We start from the raw sequence: 27,643 nt of genomic DNA on the forward strand, positions 1-27,643 counted from the left end.
GAGACAAAGCGCAATGAAGTAGGCAAAATTTCCCCTATTCTTTGATTGCACTCACGTGATAAGTCGGCCATGTTGGTGCCAAAACAATAGAAAAATGTAGCTCAAGTTTTGCATAGTAAAGCCGCGGCTACACGAGCGATTTTTGTCTCGCGCCGGTGATGCGATTTTTTTCAGATTTTGTCGCGTCGCCTGCGCGCCAGGCTACACTTGTGGCAAATTTTGGCGACAAATTGAAGGCCGCGCAAATCGCATACTTCAAAAGACCTGGGCACTATAAACAGACATTCCTACTTTAATTTCATTGGCGTCGCAAGCGCGGGCAAAAAGTTCCAGGGTGGCTACACGGGCACTCTCTGCGATTTTGTCGCGAAAGTTTCAACTCTGGCGACTTTTTTCTTGCGATTTTTTTACTTGTCGCGTCGCGAGTTCGAGGGTGGCTACACGTGCAATTTTCATCTCGCGCGGGCGACGCGACAAAGTTAGAAAAAATCCCATCACCAGCGCGAAAAAAGCGCAAAAAGCGCAAAAAGTCGCTCGTGTAGCCGCGGCTTAATGGCGGACTTTTTCGCTATTTTTCTTTTTAACAACATGGCCGCAGTAAACGTCAGGTGCAATCAAAGGATAAGCGATTTACAGCCAGAAATATCTGGCTCCACAGTTTTGTTGCAACTTTAAGACTATGTGTCCGAAAGTACCGCTTGTACTTAATTTCCATTTTTCTTGCATTGGGTCTCGTCCAGCGCGAATTATTTATCAACATAATATCTGTCAGACTTGGTTCCTAAAGATACTGGTGCTACGTCTTTGGGCGAATGCTGACACGAGTTGACAGAGATGAATTGACCACCGAGCTGAAATCTGGAAGCCAATGTTTTGAACATCATGTGGTAGACTCAATGACCACACAAAAACACAAGAATCATTTCCTCCACCAGGCCCCATGCAGTTCACTGGATAAATCACTTTCCACTGGATAACTCAATTAGTTGTGCTAGCGTTTAGAGCGAGTTTCAATCGAGTGTCGTAAAACCAAAACCAAAGTAATTACTCTGGCCAATCAAAAAGGACAGAGACAATCCAGTAAGCCAATCAAAACTCGAAGTAATCAAACACAAAGCGCGGGAAAATGTGAACGCGCGAGCCACGATTGGTTTTGGTTTCACTATTGATTGGTTGAAAAGGTAGCGCGAGAACTTTAAACCAATCACTGAGCGAAGTAATGCAAAACCAAAGCAATTCACTAATTACTTTCCGCAAGATAGTGATTTATCCGGTGGATAGCGTTATCCACCTTTTGAACAACCGTGGCCAGGAGCGTAGATCTGTAGGCGCAACAGAGAAAAAGTAGTTCTAGTATCCCTCGAAGGAACACGAACATCTAGAGTCTTACGGAAACACTTCATTTGAGCTTCTAGTGTTCAGGATCTACTATCAGCAAAACGGGAAGCGAGAAGCGAGGTCTCATCATACTGGTCAACCTCGTTTTCCATAGGAGAGGTTAAATGCCAGAAGAACGAGAAACTGTTGAAACTGGCATTGTTGTAACGCGCCCGAGAAACGATGATATGCAAGTTGCTTGGCAACGGGCGAAAGGATAGTGAAAAAGATGATGAAAGTCGTAGGGGGGAATCGAAACTTCAACAAAAACCTTTTGCGAGGTTCATGAGTTTATTTATGTTCTTAGACGAAGTATCCAATTGGTGTGCGAGCTGGACAATGCCAACAGTGCGACTCGATGTAACATTGAAACCAAAGAAAACTCTCATCTTTTACGTCATCGCCTCCTTTCGATGTGAAACCCAGCGCACACCACCCCACCCCACCGCAAAAAATTTTTGTTCAACGTTTAAAAACACATCAATACAAAATAGTTTCGTCCAGGTGCAAATATATATATATTTATTATTTGTTCGTTTCTATATATTAATTTCTCTTCAAACCACCTCCAGCTGAGGATTTCTAGAAAACTGTCTGGCGAATTATATAAAATGTACAAAAATATATATATATCTATGAAAACCTACCTGGTTGGAATGACAAATTGATCGTGTCACATACTATCACGAAAACTATGTATAACGCACCAGACATTGGGAAAAATTGTTAACTCAAGCACCTGACTACGAGCGATCCCCCAATTGCTCAAGTGTTTTTTCCCTCGAAATGTCGCTCGTAAAAACACCCGCAAAAGCAATGCAAGCGTAAAACGAGGGGACGAGGTTTTTTTTCCGCGTTACATTCGAAGGACAGAGTAAATGGGGCAGCTCACAGTCCGGTACCTAATAGCATAGGACCAAAATTTAATGACGACGATTTCTGATGCAAAAAAATACCGTACTGTACCGTCAACAACAAGTTCAGTACGATTTGAATAACAGAGCTATGAAACGTAAAAATGCCGCCAGACAAGCCTTCAAAAAGCTGGAAACTTTTAAAACTGCGCGATCGTCCAAACGGAGGAACAAAATGGGACCGACTAATTTAAGCAAGCGTTTCCTCTAAAGTGAACGAGGAAAGAAGTTTGAATTATATGTTTTGCCCATCGCGAGGTTGTCCAGAAAAATCTGAATGGACGAAAAAAAAAAACTACATTTGTTCCTTCGTTTTCATTAAAAAAATAGTAAAACCAAGGCAAAATACAGAAGCGTGGAGGCAAATTGCGATCAATTGCAGGCGAAATGATTATTTCAATAAAGAGCAAGGCATGAGAACAACCTAGACGGTTTGTACATGCTACAAACTGAAAATGCCGTCCCTCGAACATGGATTAGAGAATTATTGAAGGGAAGAAGTTTTAGCCTAGGCAGTGTTCAACTGACCTTAGTCAAAGAGGAACTATCCTATGAAATTGATTGCCTTAAAAAAGGTTCCATTTTTGTTGCCAATTTGCGTGCTTAAGGCCTTAATTCAACTTTTAAGTAACGCTTAGCCCTTAAGCCAGCAAACATTGGAACGAATTACAAAGGAGAATGATCAAGAGAAGGAAGTCTAACGAAGAGTGTCGCACGTGTTATAGCTGGCAATACTTCTACATATATACAATTAACCTCCACACAATTTAAAATACAAGTGACCAATGCAAAAAATTGGAACCAGCAACAAGCACGGAATAGCAGAACAACTCAAAGCAATTAACGTTACATGAACAAATACCCTACTCCTGATTGGCTGTCTTCACAGGTGTTCGCGTTCATTGGTCGGGGAACACTATTCGAAGTTTACAACCCAATGAATGGTCTTAAACAGTGCAAAATTACAGCAAAAGCTACGACAGTCCTTGAAAGTTGAAGCGGATTTGAAGATTGGCCACGGGCCCTTACTGTAACTCCCTACGAAGTTCTAACATAGTGTTAATTCTAATAATTCTGGGCTAAATATTATATCCCTACCACTTTCGTAAAATGCGGTTTATAAATAAAAGCGTCATTAGTTTCTCTGTAGTCCGAAAATTTTTACTCTAGGGTCGACTTTCGGCAAAAATTTCCCGACGAACGGCAAGGTTTTGCTTGATAATTAATTCTTCAAAACTTCTTATTGTCTTTTTTCCCCCATTTTTTTTTTACAATTTGTCATTTTCATTGAACGTCAGAGAGCCAAGGCAAATTCATACTCGTTGATCATTGTATTAAGGAAAATGTTGATCATTGTATTAAGGAAATAGAAAATGGAGAGATGGTTAGTTTTCCCAGTAAAGGACCAAGTAATGACCAAGTGGCTTCATTATTCTTCTTGCGATAAGTTAAAACTTAGATACAAGCCTATATCAGACGAAAACTATCTCGCATTTAAAAGAAATCCATCGAATATGCCTCTCGCAACGGTATTCTCAGGGAAAGCATTTGTCTGCTTTTCCAAACCAGTTCAAGGTTTCAGTCATGTATACACGTTTCTGGGAATCCGAAATCGCAGCGTTTTTTTATTTGACCTGGTTGGCCGCAAAATTCTATAAATTATTTTGGTATCAATGTCTGGTTGATGTCTGATGATGAAATTCTCTCTTGAAGCCTTTTTTCCATATTTGGCGTTATCGGTGTTTACTTGCCCTTTCACCATCCAATTCTTTTTTTAACACCATATCTGGCTTTGACTAATAAATTTTGATCTTTGACCCTCACGTGACCTTGTGCGCGTCTGTCCACGTGATGAGAAGTCTTTCTTCTTCTTGTTCACGTGAGTTCAGCTTGTCGAACCTTATTGGCTTCTTGGACCTAAAATTAAAGATGACGATAACATCATTTAATTACCACTTCAAAATATCAGAGAAAGTAATGTGACAATTTTTTGGGCTTGCCAAGGTGGGAGAACGCAAGCTGCTTGCTTCGGATATCATTGGGACGAACTATTTGTATCTCGTATTGTAGCTAACGCCGATTACTGATCATAAAATTCTCATGTTAAGTGCCTTAGGCACATTGACCCTGCTCAACTCAGTTTTCTAGCTGCCACGACTTGTTGAGGATTTGTCACGCCTGAGACAACGCAGTGGCAAATGCAAGGAAAATCACATTTGGATCGTCACGGCGTGACGACGACGTAAAGACGTGAAAACGACGTGAAGCAAAGATGCCTGTCTTTGCAAATTTTACAGCTGCAGCAACCTGCTTCATGGCCACGTTTTTCCGTGGAGTTTCGGGGAAAAGAAAGACGGACTAAGGAACGAGAGGTTTTCTCGGAAACCACACGGAAACGCTCGCTACCTGCAGAGCTAGGACAACATCTACCTCACCGCGCCTCCACAATATCAAATTAGTGTTACGAATTACCCTACATGCAAGAAACTTGCACTAGGAAGAGTCCATTAACAAAGAATAAGAATCTGGTATCACGTTTGTACCCTTCAGTGTCAGAAAAGTGTCTATTTTTAAACCAAGTTTTGCGGGAAAATCTAAACAATAGACCAAATGTTGTACCTAATTCAGATAACCTGGGGTTAAGATTCTTTGTGTATTGTACTCGCATTTTATTGTGGCATTCGCATTTAAATGACATGGAAATACTTGAAAAAAAACCTTGTTCTTCCCTAAGGGTTTGAATTGGGTACAATATAGAGTTGGGGTCAGTTCCTGAAAGGTGTAATAACTCTATTCCAGGAATAAATGTTCTGGAATAAGGCATATTTATCCCTGGAATAGAGTTATTACACCTTTCAGGAACCGGTCCCAGGTCTATTGTTAATTTTACCCAAAACCTGGTTTAAAAATAGACACTTTTCTGACGCTGATGAGGACTTGGCCAATTTAGGTAATTATTATTCTTGGGAGATGGACTCCTGGCACCAGTTAAAATTAACTCAACAAGGAAAAAAGCAAAGTTACCTTAAGTTAAATAATTTAATTTATATTTCCAAATCCACTTCTTGCCAAAATCCTTGATCGTAACAACGATTTGGAAGATAGAGTTCATCCAAGTTCATTCTTGTGGTTTTCCTTATTGTCGTTGTCGTTGTCGTAGTTATATCGGATAATTCCAAAGACGTCCTGCAAGAAATGTTCAAAGTTAGCTTAAGAGCGGGGCTTGGTTAGAAATCGAGGAAGTCACAGTCGGTTCTGCTGAGAAATAGCGGGCGATATTTTCAAACCGGCCATTAAATGAAAAACACAAAATAACTGAAGAGAAAGTGCCGCCTTCGTAATGACATCTGTAAATGGCTAAATGGATGGACTCTCTAGTCTTCTCGGATAAGGACGATAAACCGTAGGCCCCGTCTCACAACACTTCAACGTTCGTAAATGACACGTAAAGAACCCACACGCTATTGGTATGGAGTTGCCGCTGTTGTGGTCTGTCCTCTACGGTATATCACGGTTGGGAAGGTAAACACCCGGAGATACTAGCTACAACAAGCTACTCGTTCCCACGGTCTCATCATCGACAAAGAGTCCCGATGGTGATGATGATGGGACTACCCAACTAGCTTGCCTCCAGCCAGTTGGGATTCTTAACAGTTGTTGTTGTTGTTGAGTGTTCTGTTCTATCGTGATTGTGTTCATTGGCCCTAAAAAGCCCCTATGGGAAGTGGTCAATTAAGTATGTAGACCTTACTTAGATAGTTGCCGTATGATTAGCGATAGATGCGTTAGCTGCAGTTGACAAAAAAGCTGCTGCCAGTGTGATATGATGATAATAACTATTACTGTTTGGGTAATATACACTTCGCAGCACAGATGTCACTTCATAGAGCGGTTTTCAATTGAGTGTCGAAAGTAATTAGAGAATTGCTTTGGTTTTGCATTTACTTCACTCAGTGATTGGTTCAAAGTTCTCGCGCCATTTTTTCAACCAATCAGAAGTGAAACCAAAACCAATTGCGGCATGCGCGTGCACATTTTCCCGCGCTTTGTGTCGGCTACGTGTAATTACCTCGAGTTTTGATTGGTTTACTGGATTGTCTCCGACCTTTTTGACTGGCCATCAAAGTAATTACTTTGGTTTTGGTTTTACGACAGTCGATTGAAACTCGCTCTAAAAACGCTTACATCTCCGTTAAATTAAACATCTTACCTTGCATTTTCTTGAAGTGGAACACTTTTGAGTTTCCTTTCTTTTTCTTCTAAGTGTTCTTGCTTTTCATTGGTATTTTTCACGGGTTGCTTTGACGAAGTAAAATTTCGAATAATTTCTGGGTTTCCTGATCTTGCGCCTGCGCAGTGTTTGGGATCAGCATCCTCAATGTCTATTTGTTTTGGATTCCGGATTTGCCCGGATTCCACGGCTCCCTCAGTCACGTGATCTGCCGACTCGCGACGGTGTTTCCTCCAAAATTTCCAAGCGACGCATGCGGCAATTAGAATGAGAACAACTATAACCGAAACAACAATAGCCACGATCATGGTGGTCCGCCTTGTTGAGCCTGAAAACAAAATTCAACACAAATGTCATCCAAAGATATCTGATACAATTGCTACATTGTTCTTCCCTCGGCCCGGAGCACAGTACTCCAGGCTTTTCGTAAACACTGGTTTCACGCCCAAAAATTATAGAAAGTCGAAATATAATTAAAAGGAGGAAACGTGGTGCGCTGACATCGCCCAACAACGAAATAATCGTAGCACATCAACTAATATAAGCAGCGAGACTATAGTCGTCCCTGGCGTCATAAACAACCACGAAAATGTTTTGTTTCGCGTAATGGACTATTTTTATCCAAAACATTGAGTTTGAAAGCTTTAAGGACGGTGCCTACTAATTCAAAGGTATTTTTGCGAGTTTTATTGAATATACGGGAAAAGCAGATCTCAAGAAGTGTTATTGAAATCCAAAAAGAAAATTGAGGGTAACCACGCATTTTTCGAAGATAATTAATCAACAATATTTGTAAAATGCTTTAAAATACAAAGCAATGTATGGCGTTCTTTGCCAAATTGAAGCTTAATTATCTCTGAAAATTGCATGGTTATCCCCAATTTTCTTTTTGGATACCAAGAGCACTTGCTAAGTTCTGCTTTCTCCACATAGCCTTGAACCGCGCAAAAATATTCCTGTGTTAAATTGGGTTCTAAAACTATTTGCTGTGCTTTGTAACTCCAGCTGAAAGCGAGAATCCTCACAGAACAATGCATCATGGTTGCTACGTGGTAAATTCTTGTCGGAAGCGTGACGCCTTTACTTTCGAAAGCCGGAAAAGCGAAAACAACGAGATTTCGCAGAGACTTGCATGTTTAAATTCTCATTATGTTGCTGCGGAACGAGCGGTAATAACATTATGAGCGTCCTTCTGTGAGCTCCTTAACTCGGCTAGCCTTGATATGGGGATAGTAGGACAACGTAAATGAACTAAAAATCTGCTCAAGTAAAATGGAAAAAAAAAAAAAGCAGCGGTGTAAACTTATTTTGTACGACCTGTTTCTTTTGTGCCTTAAGTCAGCTCGCGCAACTGATAGGTTTTCTTTTATTTCTAGACAACTTTTTATGCAAGGGCTAGCTGAACAAAGTGGAAGCACCGGATCTTGGGAGATCTAACCAGCAAATAATTTGTAGATTTGAAACAAAATAATACTGCAAGGCTGGTTGTACGGTTGTGAGGTAAATAGAAAAAAAATATCCTCACGGCCGTACAACCAACCTTTGCAAACGTATGAAAACGTTACCCACCTGGACCTCTTCGTTCGTCGTTTCCACCTACGAAAAACACAGAGTTATTAATGCATTGGTGCGCAGTAAAAGACAGTAGACACAACTTGGGCGTAAACGAGGGGCAGGGAATACCCACCGCCGGTATGGACCACCGGATGACGGGCCTCGGCACGTAGCTGAGGGGGTGCCTCATGGCTGTATTGCAAGGCGGGCATAGTTGCTAGCATAAGGTCCTGGGGTCAAGTTAACCCAGTCCAGCGAAGTAACAATATGCCCTGCCCCCTCCCTAACGGGGTTTCGGCACAGGGTTGAAGGGGTGTCCCAAGCAGCAATTCCCCGCCCATATTTCATTAAAGAGACTATTAACCAGGTTACAATAAATCAAATCGAGGAAGGGAGGGATTCAGTTGCTGAACAGAAAAACAGAACAAGTTGAGCCGTTTTTTGGATGTCACGCAACGTTCCCCCAACGTTGGGGTAACGTTGCGTGACATCCAAAAAACGGCTGCGAGGGAGACTAGCTCACATGGCGGGATGAATGAAAGAGCCAAATAAGGTGGTCACGTTATGGGAAGCCACGCTCTCCTCCCAGGCTCTGCCCAGTATTTGCTTTCCAGCATTAACATCAATTTAATTCTAAAATATCCTTTAGCGTTAAAACACTTCAGAATCGGGAAACGCAGAATGATATTAATCACCTGTGCGCAACATATCATACCTTGAAATACCCAGAAAGAAATGCAGAGAATTAGGGTAGGTAGGGTAAGAGTTGGTCAAGGTAACTTAAAAAACTCGCGCCTCTTTGTTAGCTAATAAGAAGAAAATAAATATGCACAGGTACTGATTCCTGGTTCTGAGAAAATTTAAATAAAATCTTTTTGGAAGCCTGTTTGGTTCATAGTGCTGTCTGCATCTACTGCAATTAGTCGAAGTAATTACTTTGGTTTTAGAGCGAGTTTCAATCGAGTGTCGTAAAACCAAAACCAAAGTAATTACTTTGGCCAATCAAAAAGGACGGAGACAAGCCAGTAAACCAATCAAAACTCGAAGTAATTACACGTAGCCGACACAAAGCGCGGGAAAAAGTGCAGGCGCGAGCCACGATTGGTTTGGGTTTTACTTCTGATTGGTTGAAGTAATGCAAAACCAAAGCAATTCGCTAATTACTTTCGACACTCGATTGAAAACCGCTCTAAGACAATCAATTGCTCAATAGCATTGTGGTTAAGGTCTTCATACCTGATGTTTGATTCGTAGAGGGAATGCCACTCGTTGGCTCTACAGTTGTCCCATTTGTTATAATTTGTTTTGTGCTTGCGGGATGAGTCGAGGTTTCATCCGTTGTATTACTCGATGGACTAGCGGCCCACACTACTGCCTCGCATGAGTTTCCAGTAAATCCCACTTTACACGTACAAAATAACCCGCGGATTCCACGAACACATGTTCCACCGTTTAGGCAGGTACTCGGTAAGCATTCGGGAAGGCATTGCTTCCCGCCATATCCCTCGGGACATGTACAATTAAAGTCTCCTATGAGGTCCTGAAAATATAAGTTACCAAGTATCAGATGAGTACTGAAGACGCATCAGGAAAGAGAGCAGAGCCTGAGGACATATTTCTTCAGCGATCCCAACATCCAGACCACGCTGGAATATCAATTATATCAGTTACGCCCTTTCGGTTGTACCGTTTCCAATTTGGTGCATACTGGCAGCCATTGGGACGTTCGATGGGAAAAGAGACACAGCAAGCAAGCAAGCAACTCGGAGCATTTAAGATTACAAAAAAACCGTTTTTATCTTAAAGGCATCGTTAACTTGATATCATTGCTGACACTAGGTTTATATGGGAAGCTAAAGCGTGGAGCTTACGCACTCGACGTTTTTAAGACGCGGACGACAACCGGAAGTGAGCTGTTTTCCCTTTTAAGTTGTCTTCACACAACCATATTTACATTGCAAAGTAATTTTCACCATTACAGATGATAAAAATCTGGGAGACACTGTCCTGGCATGCGAAATGTTCACTTCCGGTTGCCGCCGGCGTCTCTTGAAAACGTCGCGTGCTTAAGCTACCTATCTATAACGCGCTTAAATCAACGTTGCTTGTTTCTTACCGTGCAGTTACCTCCATTCTTACAAGGATTACTGGAACATTCATCTATTTCTATTAAAAAAACAAACGAAATACGACAATAGTCAATCCACTGAATCTAATTTCCTTCTCGCGGGCTTGTTTTATCGAGCGACGCAAGCAGCATAGGCAGTAAAGTAAAGTAACCATATTTAACGTCGATAACTCGTAACAGTAATTCAACTGACAAACCTGAGGTCGACGGTGCGCTCATTTTACTCCCCCCTCTCCATCAGTGCTCCGTTTTACGGGTATTTAAAGCTACTTAGCTACACGGAAAGGAAAGAAGTCGAAACAAGGATGCGAGATCCGGGAATCGAACTCAGGACCTCTTGCACCAAGGCCGCGCACTAACCGATTGTGCCATCCTTGCTCCTTCAATCAGTGTTTTTTCCTAACAAAGGTACTTCTGCTCAATACGTTTGAAGCTTCCCCAGAACAGTTCAGCACTCTACCCTTATTTTGTCCTCGCTCTCAACGGAAAGGAGCCCCGTCCCAGAATAAAAGTGAAAAATATTTTACACGATTGGACAACAGAAACATGAAGTGCGCTAAAAAAGGGGGAATACAGGAAATAAGGGACTGAAATACAAACGTATCCTATCGGTGACTTAATGTACTAGACAAACTTTAAAGACGAAGAATGGTGAAACACCTCAACCAAACTTTACAACTCGAATAGAAAAGCGGAAGTGAAAAAGACTACGAACTAAAGTGACAAAGAACCATTTACATAAATAACGACTTGAGCGGAATCGAAAGTGAGAAATGCTATGTATGAAAGCTAAAGGAAAACAAAGGCGTATAATGAAGGGGCCACTATACAAGCTACGCAACTTGCGGTAACACCGGGCGGTAACACCGCTGCTAAGTTTGCGAATGTTGCTTGCGCAAAGTATGCTTGCGTCACCAGTGAATTCCAGCCCTTCATCTAGAATTTCATACTTCTGGGAGTGTAGCAAATATACTAAGAGAATTAAAATCACCGCCAGGAAGAAAAAAGCACAAAAGATTCGAAAAGTCTAAGCATTACAATAAAGAACTTACACCTCAGTCATTCCAAGTCATTGAATGTTGATACGGCCTTAGAGGTGAACTCGTGGGCTGTGCTCTAATGCTTTATCAATTTCATCAAACCTGAGGCCAACTAATAAACGAAGATCTCTTGCACTAACCTATGTTACATTGCCTTCCAGTATATCCCTTGGGACAAATGCACTCAAATGATCCCTGTTTATTTATACAAGACGCTCCGTTTTTGCAGGGTTTATTTCGAGCGCAGTATTCCAAATCTGAAACAAAGACGCAATGGTGTTATAAAATATATTCAGCCATGTTACCTTAAATGGGACCTGCACCAAAAAAAAACTTCAAACAAAAGGAACTAATGTTGACGATAACATATTTTTTTAAGCGTTTGTATCCGAAATAAATGAATTTCAGAATCGCTGACTTCCCGCGCGCGGCCATAATGAATAGTTGCGACGTGCTACAGCTTCCCTGTTATTGTAATACAAAAGCTTTCTGTGTCAGAATAAGACAGCAACAGCAACGCGTTACAATTATAACATATTACATTTGACAGTGAAACTAACCAATTTTAAAGGTTTCATTTTTTTTTTCTGATACATTTTTTTAAAACAAAATTTAAATAAATTTGATATCACGTTGCAATATTTCCTATAACTTAAAAGCCCGCTTTACACTTGCACAAAAGTATGGCACGGCACTCCGAAATCTCCGTACGGTATCTTTCGGGTACGGCACGGTAAATTTTTCGTGTGTAAATAGAACAAGCAGAAGGCCTATTGGGGACCTCTAGAGGTGTGCTCGGCACTCTAAATATTGGTACCATGCCATGTTTTTGGAGTGCCGTGCCAGACAGATAGATCCCTTGCTTATTTAGTAATCTACACATTATTCCCACCTTGATCGCAGTATGGTCCACCCCAGCCAGGATAGCAGTTGCATTCGAATTCCCTATTAGAACACGTGCCATGTACGCAACGTGGATCTGGCTGACACTGAGTACAGTTTGGACCTTGCCAGCCCGCTTTACACCTGTTACGGGGCAAAGCATTGATATGTTGGAAAAACGTACAAAGTTTTATTGCTCAATGATGCAAAGCAAAGGTAATAGCAACGGAAACAAAAACGAGACTCCGAAACAGCAACCAGGGCTATTGTAACCAGAGCCCACCGACGACGGCGATGGAAAATGATGACGATTTCGGTGAGGACGATGATGACTGTGACGCTCAAGATGACGGTCATGAAGTACTTTGACTTCGTCAATATTCCATCTCACTCGCTCTATGCAACGGGGGCAAATTTCCCAGAACTACATTGTTGCAAAGGGTTGAAGTAAAAGTTCGAGAGTAAAAGATTCCCCATAAAACCGGTTTTATATTGGTCATTTCACCGGTTGTTTTTCACAATACTGCAAGTAATTATACGTGCCGCACTACCGTTGTCATCGCTTTCAACTCAAAATTCAATATAATAGGAATTAACTTTCTGTTTCGAGAGAGAGATAAAGAGACGTGTATAGTGGTGAATAATTGGGGAATTCAAATGCTATTCAACGGAAGAGAAAACTGAAAAGTGAAATGACTGAAACAGGCGTGTCACTTCTGTTCTGTACAAGGGTGACTACGGAAAGTTGAGAAAACAGGACAATTTAATAAGAGTATGGCGGAGACTAAGGCGTGAAATTATTTCTGTGAGGGGAGAGTTAAGTTAATATGACGAGGGTATCTCTGTGGTGGATCCAGAACAGGAGCCAGAAGGGGGGGGAGGTGGGGGGGGGGGGAAGGGAGGGGCACTCTAAAAAAACCCTGCTCTTTCGCGGTTTTTTGTCTGAAAAAATTGCAAGACACTTAAAAGAATTTTACTATAAACCGATTAAACGACGAACTATTTTCATGAAATCACTTACTCGCATTCATAGGGTCTCCGGCACGATCCGCGTTGAGGATGACATCCGACTCCACACAGGGCTGAAAGATCCAAGAAAAAAAAAGTTTTTTGAGGTTTAAGTTAACACGAATCCTCACTCACTTTTCGTTTCTTTTGAGTCATTACTGACGGTGAAAACTGACCTCAAGAAACACATTGAGACTAGGAGCAATACACAAGAAAGACAACGACATCACAATATAAATTGAGAACAAACACGCTCTGCGCAAGCATATCATGTTTTAGAACGTTTTGTTATCGTTTACCGTTTAACAGCGACGTAAAAATGACCAAGTTTATGCTTCTGTGGGGGACGTCGGCAAATAACGATGAATTTCATTTTTCTCTCTACGCCTATACCGCGTTCCATAAAACGTTGCACACAATACTAATTCCCTAAGATACCACTACTGCGAACTTGATACCAGAGAAACCGTAATAGGTGGTCTATGTTTAGTTACTTCCCTGGTGGTGCAACACAACCGATACAAAGTTATAATATTTGTGAAAGAACCGGATATACGCACGACTGAGCTGCTGAAAAGATCGCCTCCGAAAATCGTTAGAACTTCGGGAAAGCGGGCTCGGCTCTCTATTGTCGACGAATCTTTACGAGCCAATAATGCATCCCTCGCGTGTAGAGCACGCGCAGAAAGCGAAAAGCTCAAAACGTCCCGCTGATGAATTGTATCAAATGTCATAGCTGCATTGTGCTTTAAAAGGGACATAAAGGCGAGAAATCAGAAACATGTTCTGGCTACCAAAAACTCTCAGCTGGAAGTTTCCATTTAACGCAATGTTGCAAGCAGCAAGCATCCGCGACGAGTTAGAAATCAATAGTAAACAACCTGATTACCATGCCCTCTTATAAACAAGAGATCATCGAACAATGCCTCAAAATAATAAAACGCCAGCTGCAAACGTGCAAATATTGTTGAAGATATTGTTGATTTTATGGTCTGCTGCGATTAGTTGTTTGGGTGGAAAAGAAGGACACACTTCGTTAATCAACGTGAGAGCGCATACTAATCGCAGTTCTCAAGCCTGTGGACTTTCCCGTCGAATATCTGACGTCATTTAAAAACTTCGTGCATGAAATCTTGCCAATACATGACCTGTAAATTTTGCGGCGTGAATGCAATTTTGTTTGCACGCAGATAGCCAGATATTCCTCGACCATATCTATTTCTGAACTTTTGTATGAAGCAAAGATACGCTTTTATCGAGGTGTATACAACAATCAATGCAAAGAAAGAACACGACAAAACAGGAGGATTAGCAGTTAATAAGTTATAAACAAACGCCATTTAAGAAAGAAACTGGCTTAAAATAGTGATAAAAACGCTAAATAAGAGAGTGTCGATGTTCCAAAGCAACTTTGTAGGGAGACCTGTACAATTCAGTTGCGGAACTGAAACCTTACTCCTGTTTACCCGCTTCTATGCGATCATGATTATTATATTGTTCAAACTTGTCAGAACCTAGTTAAATTCATCGTAACAACCAAGCATACAACATAACTACTCCACGTCGAAAGGTAAATGCCCTTAATGTCGTTAAGAGTGCAAGAGTTTTAATATCGTCCTTCAAGTCATTACTCAGAACGACACACAATACAAAACTCTCTTGACATGAAAATACATATTCATCACTGTACCTGCTGTAGGACGAATATATGACCAACTTTGCCAAATTCTACTAACAAGCAACATCCTTCTCTACTAATGATACTTAACTGAGGCATACATTTGAACAAGCAGAGGTGTCTTTGCAGAAAGAAAAATTCAAATGTCATTTCCAGAAAATCAGATGAACTATTCGTCTCAATCGATAACAAAAGGGTTTATGTCCTTAAAAAACATGTTTTTGAAACAAATCCCAGGCTCAATTCGGTCATTTCATAATAAAGACATACATTTCGGTTTTACGACACTTCCACTCTGAGGAAGGGGTCGTAATTTAGATCTTGACAAAGTTGGGATCATTGACCGGCACACTGTGCATTTAACATGCAATTCTGTTTCACCCGATTGACGTTATACAAAACCAATTCAAATTTTGTTACAGAAGAAAGAAAGACGAGTGGATGCAGTAGATCCATTTGAAAACCATGAGTGTCCGGTACAGTTATGTACTGGTTGGTGAACTGAACATTGTTCATGCAAAATAAGTCTCAATGGCCTCACAATAGCGATAGTCTGTAATGACTGCTTCATTGAGAAAAATAGACTTTTGTTTTGTTTGCATTGCCCATTCAATCAATTTTATTGTAGGGCACTAAATGCAAAATCTACTCCGGCCCAAATTGAAGTAAATCGGGGGAAGAAAAATCCCGGCAAACGAGCTATACCCTACGCTTTTATAAATTCATCTCGCTTTTAGAAATTCATCTAAATTAACTCAGTCAGCACCAACCAAACTTGTCAAAGCGGGTTTTCTTCTAGGCACTGAACGTCAATAAAATTGCGTTTCGAATCTCGGCGTCCATTTTGAGTTTCCATCATGTGACAAATTGATGATGTAACTGAGGACAGGCGAGGAAAAAGGTTACGAAGTAGCGTGCAATGACAATGTCATCTGAATTTGTGGTCAAAGTTCTATTTGTATTTAATCAAGCAATTCAATACGCGTGAGCGGGCATCATCACCAAAGAAGCTTGAATTTACTTGGGTTTAACTGCGCCTCAGTCGGCTTCTAACGTGCTCTATATAAAATCCCGCATCAAATCTCCGGCTAAATCCAAATTTACTGCCGTGAATTGGAAAATGAAGAACAAGCATTTCAAAACCGTTCAAAATAGAGATGCCCAGTGGTACGTCTAACGAAAGCCGGGCTGATCATTTAAACAGAGTTCCTTCAGCATTATGGAGAAAGAAAATACTGGCTAAAAAAAAAAACATATTTGGCCCATGCTCGCACGCTGAGGTAGGTGGGGACACCATTCGCTAGATCTCATTTTCCTTGACCGTATTCAGATAACGAATTTTATCCCTTTACTATTCATCGACGCAGAAACAGACTGGGGTTTTTTTTTTAAACTTATAGCATTCGTTCTTTCAGTTACTGAGTGAGCGGCTTACGTCGGAACCTCGGCTTTATAAACTTCCTAAACCTTAGAATCTTTGTTTCAACATACGACGTCAGTGTTCTTCAGCCCACGCAGGTCAAATTTTAATACGGAAACGAAATCTCGATAAAATGAAATCCCTACGTAACGAACGAAGATTCTTCGCTCTATCGGTATATGGTCCACCCTGGTCCCAGATGCAAAACTGACGAGACCTTTACACCGACTGTTCTAGTAATATTTCTCTCAAAGGGGTACCGTTTTTTTCCACAGCAAACCCAGATCGAGAGCGCACGGATATCTTCCTTGCAGAGCCATTTCTAGGGAGCGAATGGACAAGTTTGCGTTAAGCCCAACAGAAATAATGCAGAGGTTGCTTCGATCAATGCGAAATGAAGCAAGTGAAAGCCCGTCCACTCATTAAGGCCAGAGCCAGAAAATACTTGTTGAGATAATCATAAGAAATCGAATGAGCAGTACTGACCTCTTTCTAGCCGAGCGCGAGAGCCGTACTGGGGGACAGGCCCGAGGGCCAATATTCCCCAGTATACGGTCCCGAGCAAGTGAGGTTAGTAAGTTCTTCCTTAATTTCCCGAGAGAAGGAAAAAAAAAAATACGGAAATGGTCTGTTGCTCCATTTAGCCTGAAAATTTCCTGCCACTGATATAAAACGTGTGCTTCACTCTTGTTGTGGTCTTTGTCACAATGATTACTTAAGATAAAAAATATATTGATTCTAAGCGCATCAATCATGAAAGCGTCTAAGGACTGATGTACATGAGGTAGTTTCAACTTTAAATTTTGAAGTAGTTTGTATAACCAAAGAGCCAGTTTGTTACAACGTGAAACAAGGTGGTCTTATCTTAGAAGGTCGATGGAATCGTAACTATGGTAAAATGAACCAAATTTGTGTTTTACCAATTTAAGACCTCTCTTGCTTTGAATTTGAAATAAAATGTTTCTCTTTTGTAAACCAATCCCAGTCTAGTTTTAAAACTTAACGGTAAGAAGAAAATTCAGTAATGAAAATCGTCACAGTTGTTTGAGATTATACCCGAATAAGTCATTTGTCTTTCGATCAAGTCAGACTATTATGTTAGACTGTTACCTTCGTCAAACTCATCCAGAGCCATGTCATTAATTCTTCTTCTCGAATAAAAATCTGCCGAACTATCAATTTTACATGCTAAAATATCGTTAAAAACCTACCGGTCACACAAGTTGCACCAGACCATCCAGGCAAACACACTCTTCTGCCGAGCTGTCACATATCCAATGTCCCAAAGAATCGTTGCGAGGTATGCAAATTGTCGAGCAGGTGTTGCCATGATAATACTTTTGACACAAGAAACGATAGGAGAAGCGGAGTCTGGCGACTGCTCCATTATGGGTGACATTAGTCCACTGTGCGTTTGGAATGAGGAATCCCTTGTTAATGGTGACTTTTTCAATCAATACTGCGGAGGAATTTCCACCTGAAACAATATTTAAGACAAAATTGTGTGTTTGCGCATGTCAGTCGGGCACAGGCAGATCTATGAGTGAACCGATCAACGTATCAAAAAGTAAATGCAATAAGGCAAGGGGTGCAAAGGGCGGGAAAACAAGAAGGCAAGGATTGGTTGACAAAAATTGCATTTCTGGCCAATCACGAAGCCTTATGAAGGCTCCAACCAAGTTACTGGGCTACTCAGGGCTCAAACCACGGACACGTGACCTTCAGCTATAAAACTTGTCGCAAGCGCGGAGAAATCGATACAAGAGCAATGGAAAGGCTCGAGTGCGCTCTAAAATGAATACAACAACAACGCTATGTTTTTTTTCCATGATAGACAAGCAATCTTTCTAACAAACACGTTTATTACAGGATTGACTTCACGATTAAAACAAGTTTCGAAAATCCTAATCCACGACAGTGCACTGCTACTGCCGCTGAATCTTAGTGATAACTAAGAAAGCCAAACACTTTTTTTTTTTTGCCGGCTGAGCGAAAGAACGAGCTAAGAGGGAAAATCCTTGTTTAAAACCGGCCACAGTTAGGATAGCATCTGGGAAATCACAGTTCAAGTTTTCAACAGTAGGACAAAAAAACAGACCACATGGGACCGTATACCGCTGACTCCGTCCCGCCCTCCAGTCCTTTCCAAACGTCGAACAAACTCAAAAACAGTACAGCAGACCTCGAAAAGTCAAAAGAAGCAAATTGATCGACGAAATAGCAGCAGTTGTTCATTACCGGTTACAAATTGTTTTTTTTCATTTATTTTAAAGATTTAGCCACTTCGAACAACATTTCAATTTTCATTGGGCGTTACTGTTAATCACTCGACGTAGCTAGTAGACTGGTACGTTCCAATTTTTATAGTGACGGTTATGGTCGGCTGATAGGTGTGATGAAAAACCATTGAAGAACAGGCAAGACGATTTAAGCCGGCCTTGTTTTTCTTTAAGCTCCAATCAAGATTGTATTACAAATCAAACGGTTTTTCCTTTCGTGAGGATTAAGTAAGAAACAAGGTGGGTCTGCGCATCCCTGTTCAAGACGGAGCGTCAAGTAAGATGTAATTTCAGCGCTTGGCGGGACGCACCTGTTTGAGAGCTGGAATTGGAACATTATGCGCGCCACAGAATGGTGTTTTGAAACACTGCAATTCTCAATTGTACCTTCCTAATCTGGTTGAGATGTGTGCACTTAACGTTAGAAAGGGTAATTGTAGCTAACCGCACAAATGAGCCAATCTCGCCTATGCAACTGGCGGTAAAGTCCCAAATGTAGGGATGGTTAAATGCCTGCTCGTGTAAACAGTTGTAAAATCATGTGGATTACCTGAACGACATCATTTTTAGGTAGTTACCGATGAAGATTTAAAAAAAAAAACCAGTTACTTGAAAAGGTCTACTTGGTTACTGACTTTATCACATTTTAAGACATAGAAATCCAAAAGGGTTCATTATCATAGTGTCAGTAGACAAGACTGCTGTCAGAAAGCAACTTTACTTAGTTTGAGACCTGAAGACAACCTCAGGTTTCTTCGTACATCAAGAGAACATGGGGGCTTCATGGTTTTCTGTGGTAAAACAGAATGTCATGAACGAGCATGCAATGAGCCCGCACAAACACCGAGCGTTTCTCGATGAAAGGAAATCAATAGAACAATGAATTGGCTCATTTAGTATTTTATTACCAATTGATTTTCCAAACGCAAGCCAAATATTGTGATGGGTGATAAGATAACGCGGCAATTAACGTCATCTTAGCGACGTAACGACCAGCAACCTTGAGCCCTGCAAGACAGGTAGACAATGCGTTGACAAGGCGGGGCGACCATAAAGTTATCAGCACCGCACATTGACCCCTTTTACGAATAAACACATGATTTTGATACCCTGGTTTTCTCTTCAGAAAACGAAGACGGAGGAGAAAGCTGTTTAGCTAGACATCATTGAGAAAACGTTAATCACTGACAAAACGGGACGTGCCGATTGGGGAGGTCAACGCGCTCTGAGTCACACATTTCGGCTTAATTGAGGATCAGGTTCTTAACCAAACAAGATGCTCTTTTTCTAAGTTGATCGTCTCCTGAATTCTCACGACTTGTAAATTTGATTAAAGAACGAAAAGATGTTATGTTAAGAGAAATTTTGTGTTGGGTCCCATTGAGGATAATACGGTCAAACAAGCAAGGGCTTAAAAAGGTAACAAAAGAGAACCAGGCCTTGGGATAACATTGCAAAACGAAATTTTTCTAAATTGCCTTCATCTCCGAAAACGAACCATACTGTGACAGAGAAGCCTTGAAGCCAACTTAAGCGGAATTTTTACGTTTTGACTTCATTTTAACACACACCACAAAAACAAAAACACGGTGAAAATGCCCTCTTCTGTTACTAACATGAAAGAGGAGTTGTACGAGTTAAAGCGTTAAAGATTTCAAGAAAATTGGGGGCGTAAAAATACGATCAAGAAGGAGGGGGGTGAATAAACGTTTGCATAGAATTGCTGGATGAGTTTTCATTTCTCCGAGGAAAGCGAGTTACTGTGCCATCAACCCCAGCCTGGGGGTAACTATTGCGTGTTCGGTGTGTGAACATAGTCAATACTGCTTTTAACTGAATAAACAAATTATCAGTGAAAGTTTATTATGGAAATAAATATTATTCCATCTTTGTTTACGAACATGAAAATTACGTGACATGAATCATCGCAACAAAGAGGGCTTATGGCCATAACGAGACTTTTTTTAAGTTGTAAGCGATACTGTAATCAAGACCTTCAAACCAGAAAGTTAAACAAAAATATTCCGGATGTATTTTAAGTAAAAATCGAATTGGTTAGAGCAATGTGTATTGCATAACCACTCAGCTGCAAACTCCAAATAAATACTTTTTTTATTCCTACAACTTTCAAGGAAAATCATTGCATGACGCAAAGGATTTGATGAAATGTTGTTAGCGATTTGAACACGCGCTACGCTCATATAAATCTGGCTGATAGAGATAACCTTCCGCGTGCCGCATTGACCTGTCTTATGGTGTAAGCTTGTATTTTTATATGCGAACACGAGGGGTTATCGCGTTAGATCACTGGCGTAAAAACACACTTCATAAGTACTTCTGCTCTCCACATTCCTAAGCCATTTAAGTTTCGGACTGGAAATTTGCCGGGCAACCAAGAAAGTCGACATTGCCAAACTCGCCCCAAAGAACTCCTCAAAATAGGGTTTATTAAACTATAAAATAGAGAGTTGTTATACCTGGAAGATGCATGGCTGAAATCACCACCGCGAAGGTGCTCTATAAAAGTGAAAATATGAAAATAATGAGCATGACACCTTAATCATACTTGATCTTGAAGATATATAGGGGACTACTGACGTGGCTCGGAGAAGCAGTTTATTTACAGTGACACGGCAGACAACGAGAATGCAGTTTTCATGTAAGAAGGTGTTATCAGAGGAAGTAATATTCAGGAAAAGCTCTGATACGAGCTCATGCAATCCGCTTAGTAGTAAGTCGCAAGGTTTATCCGTGACAAGATCACAGCTCGAGCCACGTGCCTGAGCAATTACCCATGACACTAAGCGTTTCGTTTTTTTGTTTGCTTTTCTCAATGACTTGGCAACGAAACTGAAAATCTCATTTACTTTAAAGACTTGTAAGAAAACAAAGGGCACCACAGGAATTGGAATGCTAAAAGAAACACTTCAGGCTTTATCCAAATTCCAAAGCCTTCTAAGACAAAACAAGTACTACGCGTAAATATACTGCTTAATGAATTAGTCTGGATGTGAATTCTGTAAAAATTATTGTTTTAGTTACGTGCGATATGTTATACGGAACGCTAACAAATTAATTGTGTTTCGAACAAGTAGTTCCTGTAACCACTACTTTAATCAGCTTAGAGGGTACAAAGTCGTGTCCACAAATATAATGAGTTATTTTTTACATCGAAAAACTGCAAGCTACTATAATAACCGTTCCTCTATGATAACGGAAAATGTGACAAAAATAACCAGCAAGAATATTGGCCATGAGATACGAGTTTTGTAATCAAGCATAACCAGGTCGTGAGAAATTTAAAATTGTGTCTTCTCACAGTGGAATCGCCTGTTTAACTGCGAGTCTTTCAGTTTCATAGCGTCAGTAGACTAAGGGCGTTGACTGTTCTTAATCCAGAGTAAATAACGATCATAACAAATCTCTCAAGCCAGTGAAAAACCAGAAACAAGATTTTAAAACTCGCTTTACTTTTCGAAAAGAGGCTCACTTTCATCGATACTTATTCTTGCTTGCTAATAACCGAAAACAGCCTCGTGAACAAAAACGCCGTGAAATTTCAAGTTGAAGAAATCGTTTTCAAACTAGCAGTTTCAAAAGATCAAGGTACTGTTTTTCCCACGCGAAACTTCGACGCACCGGAGAGGAACGAGCAAAACATAGGACAGTCACGGTCTGATAGTTCGGGTGCAGCAACAAGTTACAACAGTGTAACAGAAAAGTCATATGCAAGATTGGTGGTCCAAACCTCTGGAGCCTTAATTGAATTTTTTTTTTTTTATCAGCTGTCAACATGAGCCAGGCTGAAATGGCTGTACAAAAATACGGGAAGAAAACAGACCATATGGAAGTAAAGATACACTTGAATTTCTTCGATTAAAGAGGCAATATAGGTCAAGGATTTAACTCGCGGAAACATTTTGGATAACATTAAAAAAAGAAACTGTTAAACCACAACAAAATACGGTTGACTTTGAACAGCCCGCAGAAACAGTTTCATTCACAGACGAAATTCGCCCACCGGAAGGAAAATCTTGACAATACACCAATCTTAATTTGCACTTCTAAAACATTTGCACGTCTTCCCTTATTATATTGGGAACTCCGTGCTCATATTCCAGGATGTTCACGAATTACACGATCTATTCAGCAAAGGCTCAAAAAACGAAAGTTTCCGTCAAAGCATGTAAACCACTTTTCTAAACGGAAACGAAATAGGTGAATATCTTGTTGCATTTATTGATTTTCAGTGAAAGTGAAAGAAGTTTCGATCAAGATAGGTTTGCAACTGTAAACTAGGTATATGTAACATCAATACCGTGACAATTCACCCTGGAGGTATCTAAAACATTGAATCCTTTTGAGGACATACGAAATGTTTCTTTAAATAGGGGTGGTCACAGAGGGCAAGAAAACGCTATTTCAAATAAGTACACCCTTGTTATGCCAGTAAATACGACTAAAAGGCGCATTTACACATTGATTTAGTGGCAGAGCCGGAACAGTTAAAGTCCAAAAGATTAGCATACGCAAGGGGGGCACAGAGCTTTAAATGCTGCGCATGAGATAGCCGCGTTCAACTGCCGCTTATCAATTAAATAATATCTAAAGATGAATTTTCGATGGAAATGTTCGGTCCTTAACAGGGAAGCAAAAAAAAAAAAAAAAATTGAAAGTTGAGCCCCAGGGGTTTTTAGGACTTGTTAAGAGGTGGAGGCAAACTCTTTCCTAAGTGAGTGTGTGATATAACGTTTTTTCTAGTCAAAGCCCACGCAGGACCCTTGCTCACCACGGGGTTTCCACGGCGACTCAGTGGTCAGAGCAAGGCTGCTAGTTGCTTGATCATTTTCAGTTACGAATTATCGGTTATCATCTATTTCCAAAATCGTTCAGAGATCAATCAAGATAAGTGAATCTTACCGGCCATGATGTCAACGGGCCCTGCAGCAAGCTAGTGGTTGGGATGACGAATGAACCGTTTCCCAAGAGTTCGGAGGACGCTTGTCCAAAGAAACAATGCTGGTTTGACTGGGGCTGGAGACAGACGGTGAAGAAAGTTCTGCAGGGTAAGACGCAGCTCCCTTGCGAATCAGAGTCGCCGATGCAACACCTGTCTCGGCGTCTCTTTGGCCAGGGTTCTCATAGTCTAAGAACTGTACCTGGAACATTCCCCCACCCTTGCACTGAGGATGTAAAGAGAGGAACGAGATAAGAAAGGCTGTAGTTGTGGTAATCGTTTTAAGGCAAGCACTAAAACTTGGTATCATTTGCTCGAAGTTAGGTCTGACGCCTGCCGCTAGCTAGCTAGCTTTTTCAACCCCGACCGCGCAGCCCATTATATGCTTTTCAAAGGTTATACTCAATTTCACCACTCATTCCTAGGGGCAGAGCTCAATTTTTAAAAACATTGGATCTTTGCTGATACTGAAAACAATGATTCACAAGGAAATTACCACCATAAGGTGCTGATAAGGTTGCAATCTGTACCTAAGACCCGTTTTCAAACGTCGAACTAAACATGTGCCGAATCTAATGCAAATGAGAAAAATCTATTGTTTTCGCTCATTTGCATTAGACTCGGAACATGTAAAGTTTGACGTTTGAAACGGGCCTAACTCCATTGATGGTAGCAGTGGCTAAAATTGGGAACTGATTTAAGAGGGCCTAGTTCATTATTACATTGAAACTGCTAACAGTTTTCACGAGGTAAAGACAGAATCAGGTCGCGTCAGTCGTCAAAGATTCGTTCCTTGGAGATCTCCCAGGTTGTCACAACTTTAAAAGCGATATTCAATTATCGGAAAGCGACACTAAGTTCTGCTGGACTAGGTTCGGGCACGCTTACAGCGGGTTCATTAGAGATTGGCTGTTTTGAACAGCGATAAACATGGATTGACGAAAAAAAATGAAAATAACGTTGAATGATACTGACCATGTGACATGAACGAGAAGTTGAGCACTTCTTGTCCGAATCATTCGGATAGGGAAGCAAAATGTGCACTTTCGCGTTCCGCACAAGTTGCTATGAACGCTTCAAAGTAATTGAATTGCAAAAGAGCAATGAATCAAAACAAAATGTTAATAAAATCAGTTTTTTTTTTCAAACCGCGCTCAATTAAAATAGAAAATGACAGAGGACATCAAGTCGGGACATTTTATCTTGAAAGGAATGTTTTCTCGTTCCAAAAGTTCTATCGCGCTATCAACTCTTATAACTTAAGCGATGATTGAGTTACGCGAGCCACCTCAGAAAAACAAAAACACAGCGAGAAAAAGAAAACACAAACAGAAAGCTTTTACACTAAAAGGAATGTTTCCTGAATGAGCCAAGTGCCAGTGCCTGGCTTAGCTTTTTGCGTGCAGTATCAATCACCAGTCACTGATAAATCTCTTAGAGGGCAATAAGACGTTTTACTTTCCACCGTTAAAGTCAAGAGTCTTATAAGAAAAAAATATTTCAGAGCTAATAGATATCCGTTTCTCCGTCTCGGGTGACGAATGTTATATGTGAATAAAATTTGCACCTCGATTACAGGAAATATGGCATACAAGCGAAATATCCGTCACAGAAAAACAAATTCCTTACGATCGAGGAGCGAACGCGCGCGTCTCCAGCAGCGCGTTTTTCTCTCTGTCATTCTTAGCTGAAGTACTTAAACGGATTTTCTCAGCGTGAAGTGTGTAAAGGATTTCTGAAAAACTATTTTGTGTACGAATTAAGAAAAGAGTGATCAGTGAATTTTTGCTTGAGTTGAGTTCTATATATCAAAGACAGAAAAATTATCCATGCAATTATAAAAGCTAAGAAGTGCAAAGAATGTCCCACTAGATAAAAATATTATATTATTGCAGGGCACAAGTACATCTTGGGTTCAGTAAACTATTTATTTACTATGTTTTAATTTCCCTTTGAGGAAATAGTGCTAAACCGCGCAATTAGAGGACTCGGATCTCCCTAAGCTTCAGTCATTGTGAAGCCAATCGGAACGGCCGCTAGAAAGAGAAACACAACTCTTACCACAACTGACTGCGCGCAAACCACGTATATTTAGAAATTTACTTACCCGAGGCAGCGATGCAGCCAAAAGGACAAGCACAAGAAATCTGAAGTTTAGGCGCTGAATTCCTTTCACAACTGCGGCCACTGACTGCCGTGTGAAGTCTCTACAATGCATTAGTCTCGTGCCCTCCTCATTTAAAGAACAATCTTGACGGAGTGCGATAAAATCCACTCGAGCGGGTTCTGGGTTCGTTGTGTGTTGTTTTTTTTCACGGCTCAGCCTGGAATAGCATGTAGAGAAATAAAACGGTGTTAAATTCTGCTGAAGCATATACCACCTTTCCTTAGCAAGGACTTGTCAGTTATTATCGTTAAAACGACAAAGCGGAAGGCCGCAGTAGCGGCTTGAAAAAAACCGAGCTGGATCGTAAGTCACTTAAAGGATGTAACGCAATGCATACGTGTTCGGGTCCTTTTTCACGCCTCGTTGATTTGAAAGATACACAAACTGCTTATCACAGACAAACCCGGCGGTCTTTTGACAATATATCGTATCGACTCCGGGAATATCATGACCGGAATTCTTTTGCGGTATTTCTGAACGATTTTCAAAGCTTTTAAAGGTCACTGAAGACAAAGGTTTCGTTCTGCAATGGAAAGATTGGAGACGGCAACGAAAGAAATTCAGCGGTATTGATATTTTACTCACAAAGGGCCCAAGCATTATGGTAGACTTGAGGACATGCAAAGGCTTGTCAGAGCAACGGTGCATGCCCAAAAGAGATGCCACAAATACATACACTAACCATAACATATTTTTTGTACCTTAGGTGAATGAAAGACTTCTGAAATGTAGCGTTCTCTGTTGTAACCAGCCTTTCTCAATGGTCAAAACAACTTGGTTAAATCATTGACGATCCTACGCAATTCAGGAAAACGTAACAAAACGCAAAACAAAACAAAAACAGCCTGTTACTGAATCAAGTTGTTTAAGAATATTTTCAAAACGACGATCATCCGGAAATACCGTTTAATCTATCAGGATAGAAAGGGATCTAATTAAATTTGTCATCTTTTTGTATGACAGCGTTTCCTTTGCATCGAAAGCGTTAATGACCACTTCGGAAATAACACCACAGATTCAACCGTTCTTACAGTAGCAGTGTTTCTTCTGAAAACCTGATAGATGTCCACAGAAATCCAACCACTTACCGAAATTCGACGGGAAAAACGTGCACAGATCCTTTGCTAATCACCGACAAATTAAGAAAAAACTAAGCGCCCCAAAATGGAACAAGCCATTTCCACGTGTTTTTCATTTTAACAAGTACCCCTTCACTTTTCGTTGAGTTCGATAAAAATGGCTCATTTCCCAAATGGTGTAATTTAATGTGCAACTGAATGACATTTAAGAGGGCGGGGGACTCCCCAGAAATTTTTGGACGAATAATTTTTGTCCGCTTGCCTCATTGACGTGGTTAGTAACAACATTTTCCTTTCGAGTCAACGAAGCAGAACGTTTCCACACAATCTATTTCTTACGTCAGCTTTCATGTGAAAATCAATGATAAAGATTCCCAATAAAACAATCTGCTGCCTTGAGTAGATTTCAATATTATACCGAGACTATTGTGTGAACCGACATCTTGATCTAGGAATGGCAAGGTTCCGAGTTCATCTAATAAAAGCAATGATGTCATGTGAAAACCAGGGCACATTTTCCAACATTCGCGAGTCATTAAAAATCGCTGAATTGACAATTAACGTCGTCTTGAATACTGCAAATTAATTGTTGTGTTTGGCTGCGACAGGCAAGCCCAAACCTGATCCGTTTTCGCTTATCTCTCGCGTATGGGCCTTACGGGCCGAAACCTAAATGCGCGACCACAGGAACAAGCGCCGACTTCAGAGTGTCATCGAGCTCGGAAAATAATTTTGTTCTCGACCTGCAATTATCTTTTGAACCACACAAATTTGTGCGTGCAGTGAGAGCATGTCTAGCAACGGTTAGGTCAGCGCATGATAACAGAGGCTGGTAACCTGGACGTTTTAAGCCCGATATCTCCGATAAAACGGAGTGTTCAAAGGATTCCATAGCTACTCCTCCTCTCCACTTTGTGACCTAATCGAAT

General features: G+C 40.8%; 1 protein-coding gene across 1 annotated transcript; it reads right to left on the bottom strand.

Annotated features, from left to right (window-relative positions):
* Positions 1-1,877: 1,877 nt before the first annotated feature.
* LOC137981073 (delta-like protein 1) lies at positions 1,878-26,257 on the bottom strand. The gene is given in 16 exon segments (XM_068828433.1): positions 1,878-4,208; positions 5,316-5,477; positions 6,502-6,850; positions 8,092-8,118; positions 9,313-9,616; positions 10,193-10,242; positions 11,385-11,501; positions 12,137-12,270; positions 13,148-13,208; positions 17,444-17,494; positions 17,497-17,709; positions 20,989-21,028; positions 23,432-23,625; positions 23,628-23,694; positions 25,576-25,792; positions 25,973-26,257. Coding segments are annotated over 15 exon segments (2,229 nt in total). The 5' UTR covers positions 26,236-26,257; the 3' UTR covers positions 1,878-4,208; positions 5,316-5,335.
* Between the last annotated feature and the right edge of the window lie 1,386 nt (positions 26,258-27,643).

Source organism: Montipora foliosa, chromosome 12 (genome assembly GCF_036669935.1).
Source record: "Montipora foliosa isolate CH-2021 chromosome 12, ASM3666993v2, whole genome shotgun sequence".
Classification (NCBI taxonomy): Eukaryota; Metazoa; Cnidaria; class Anthozoa; order Scleractinia; family Acroporidae; genus Montipora; species Montipora foliosa.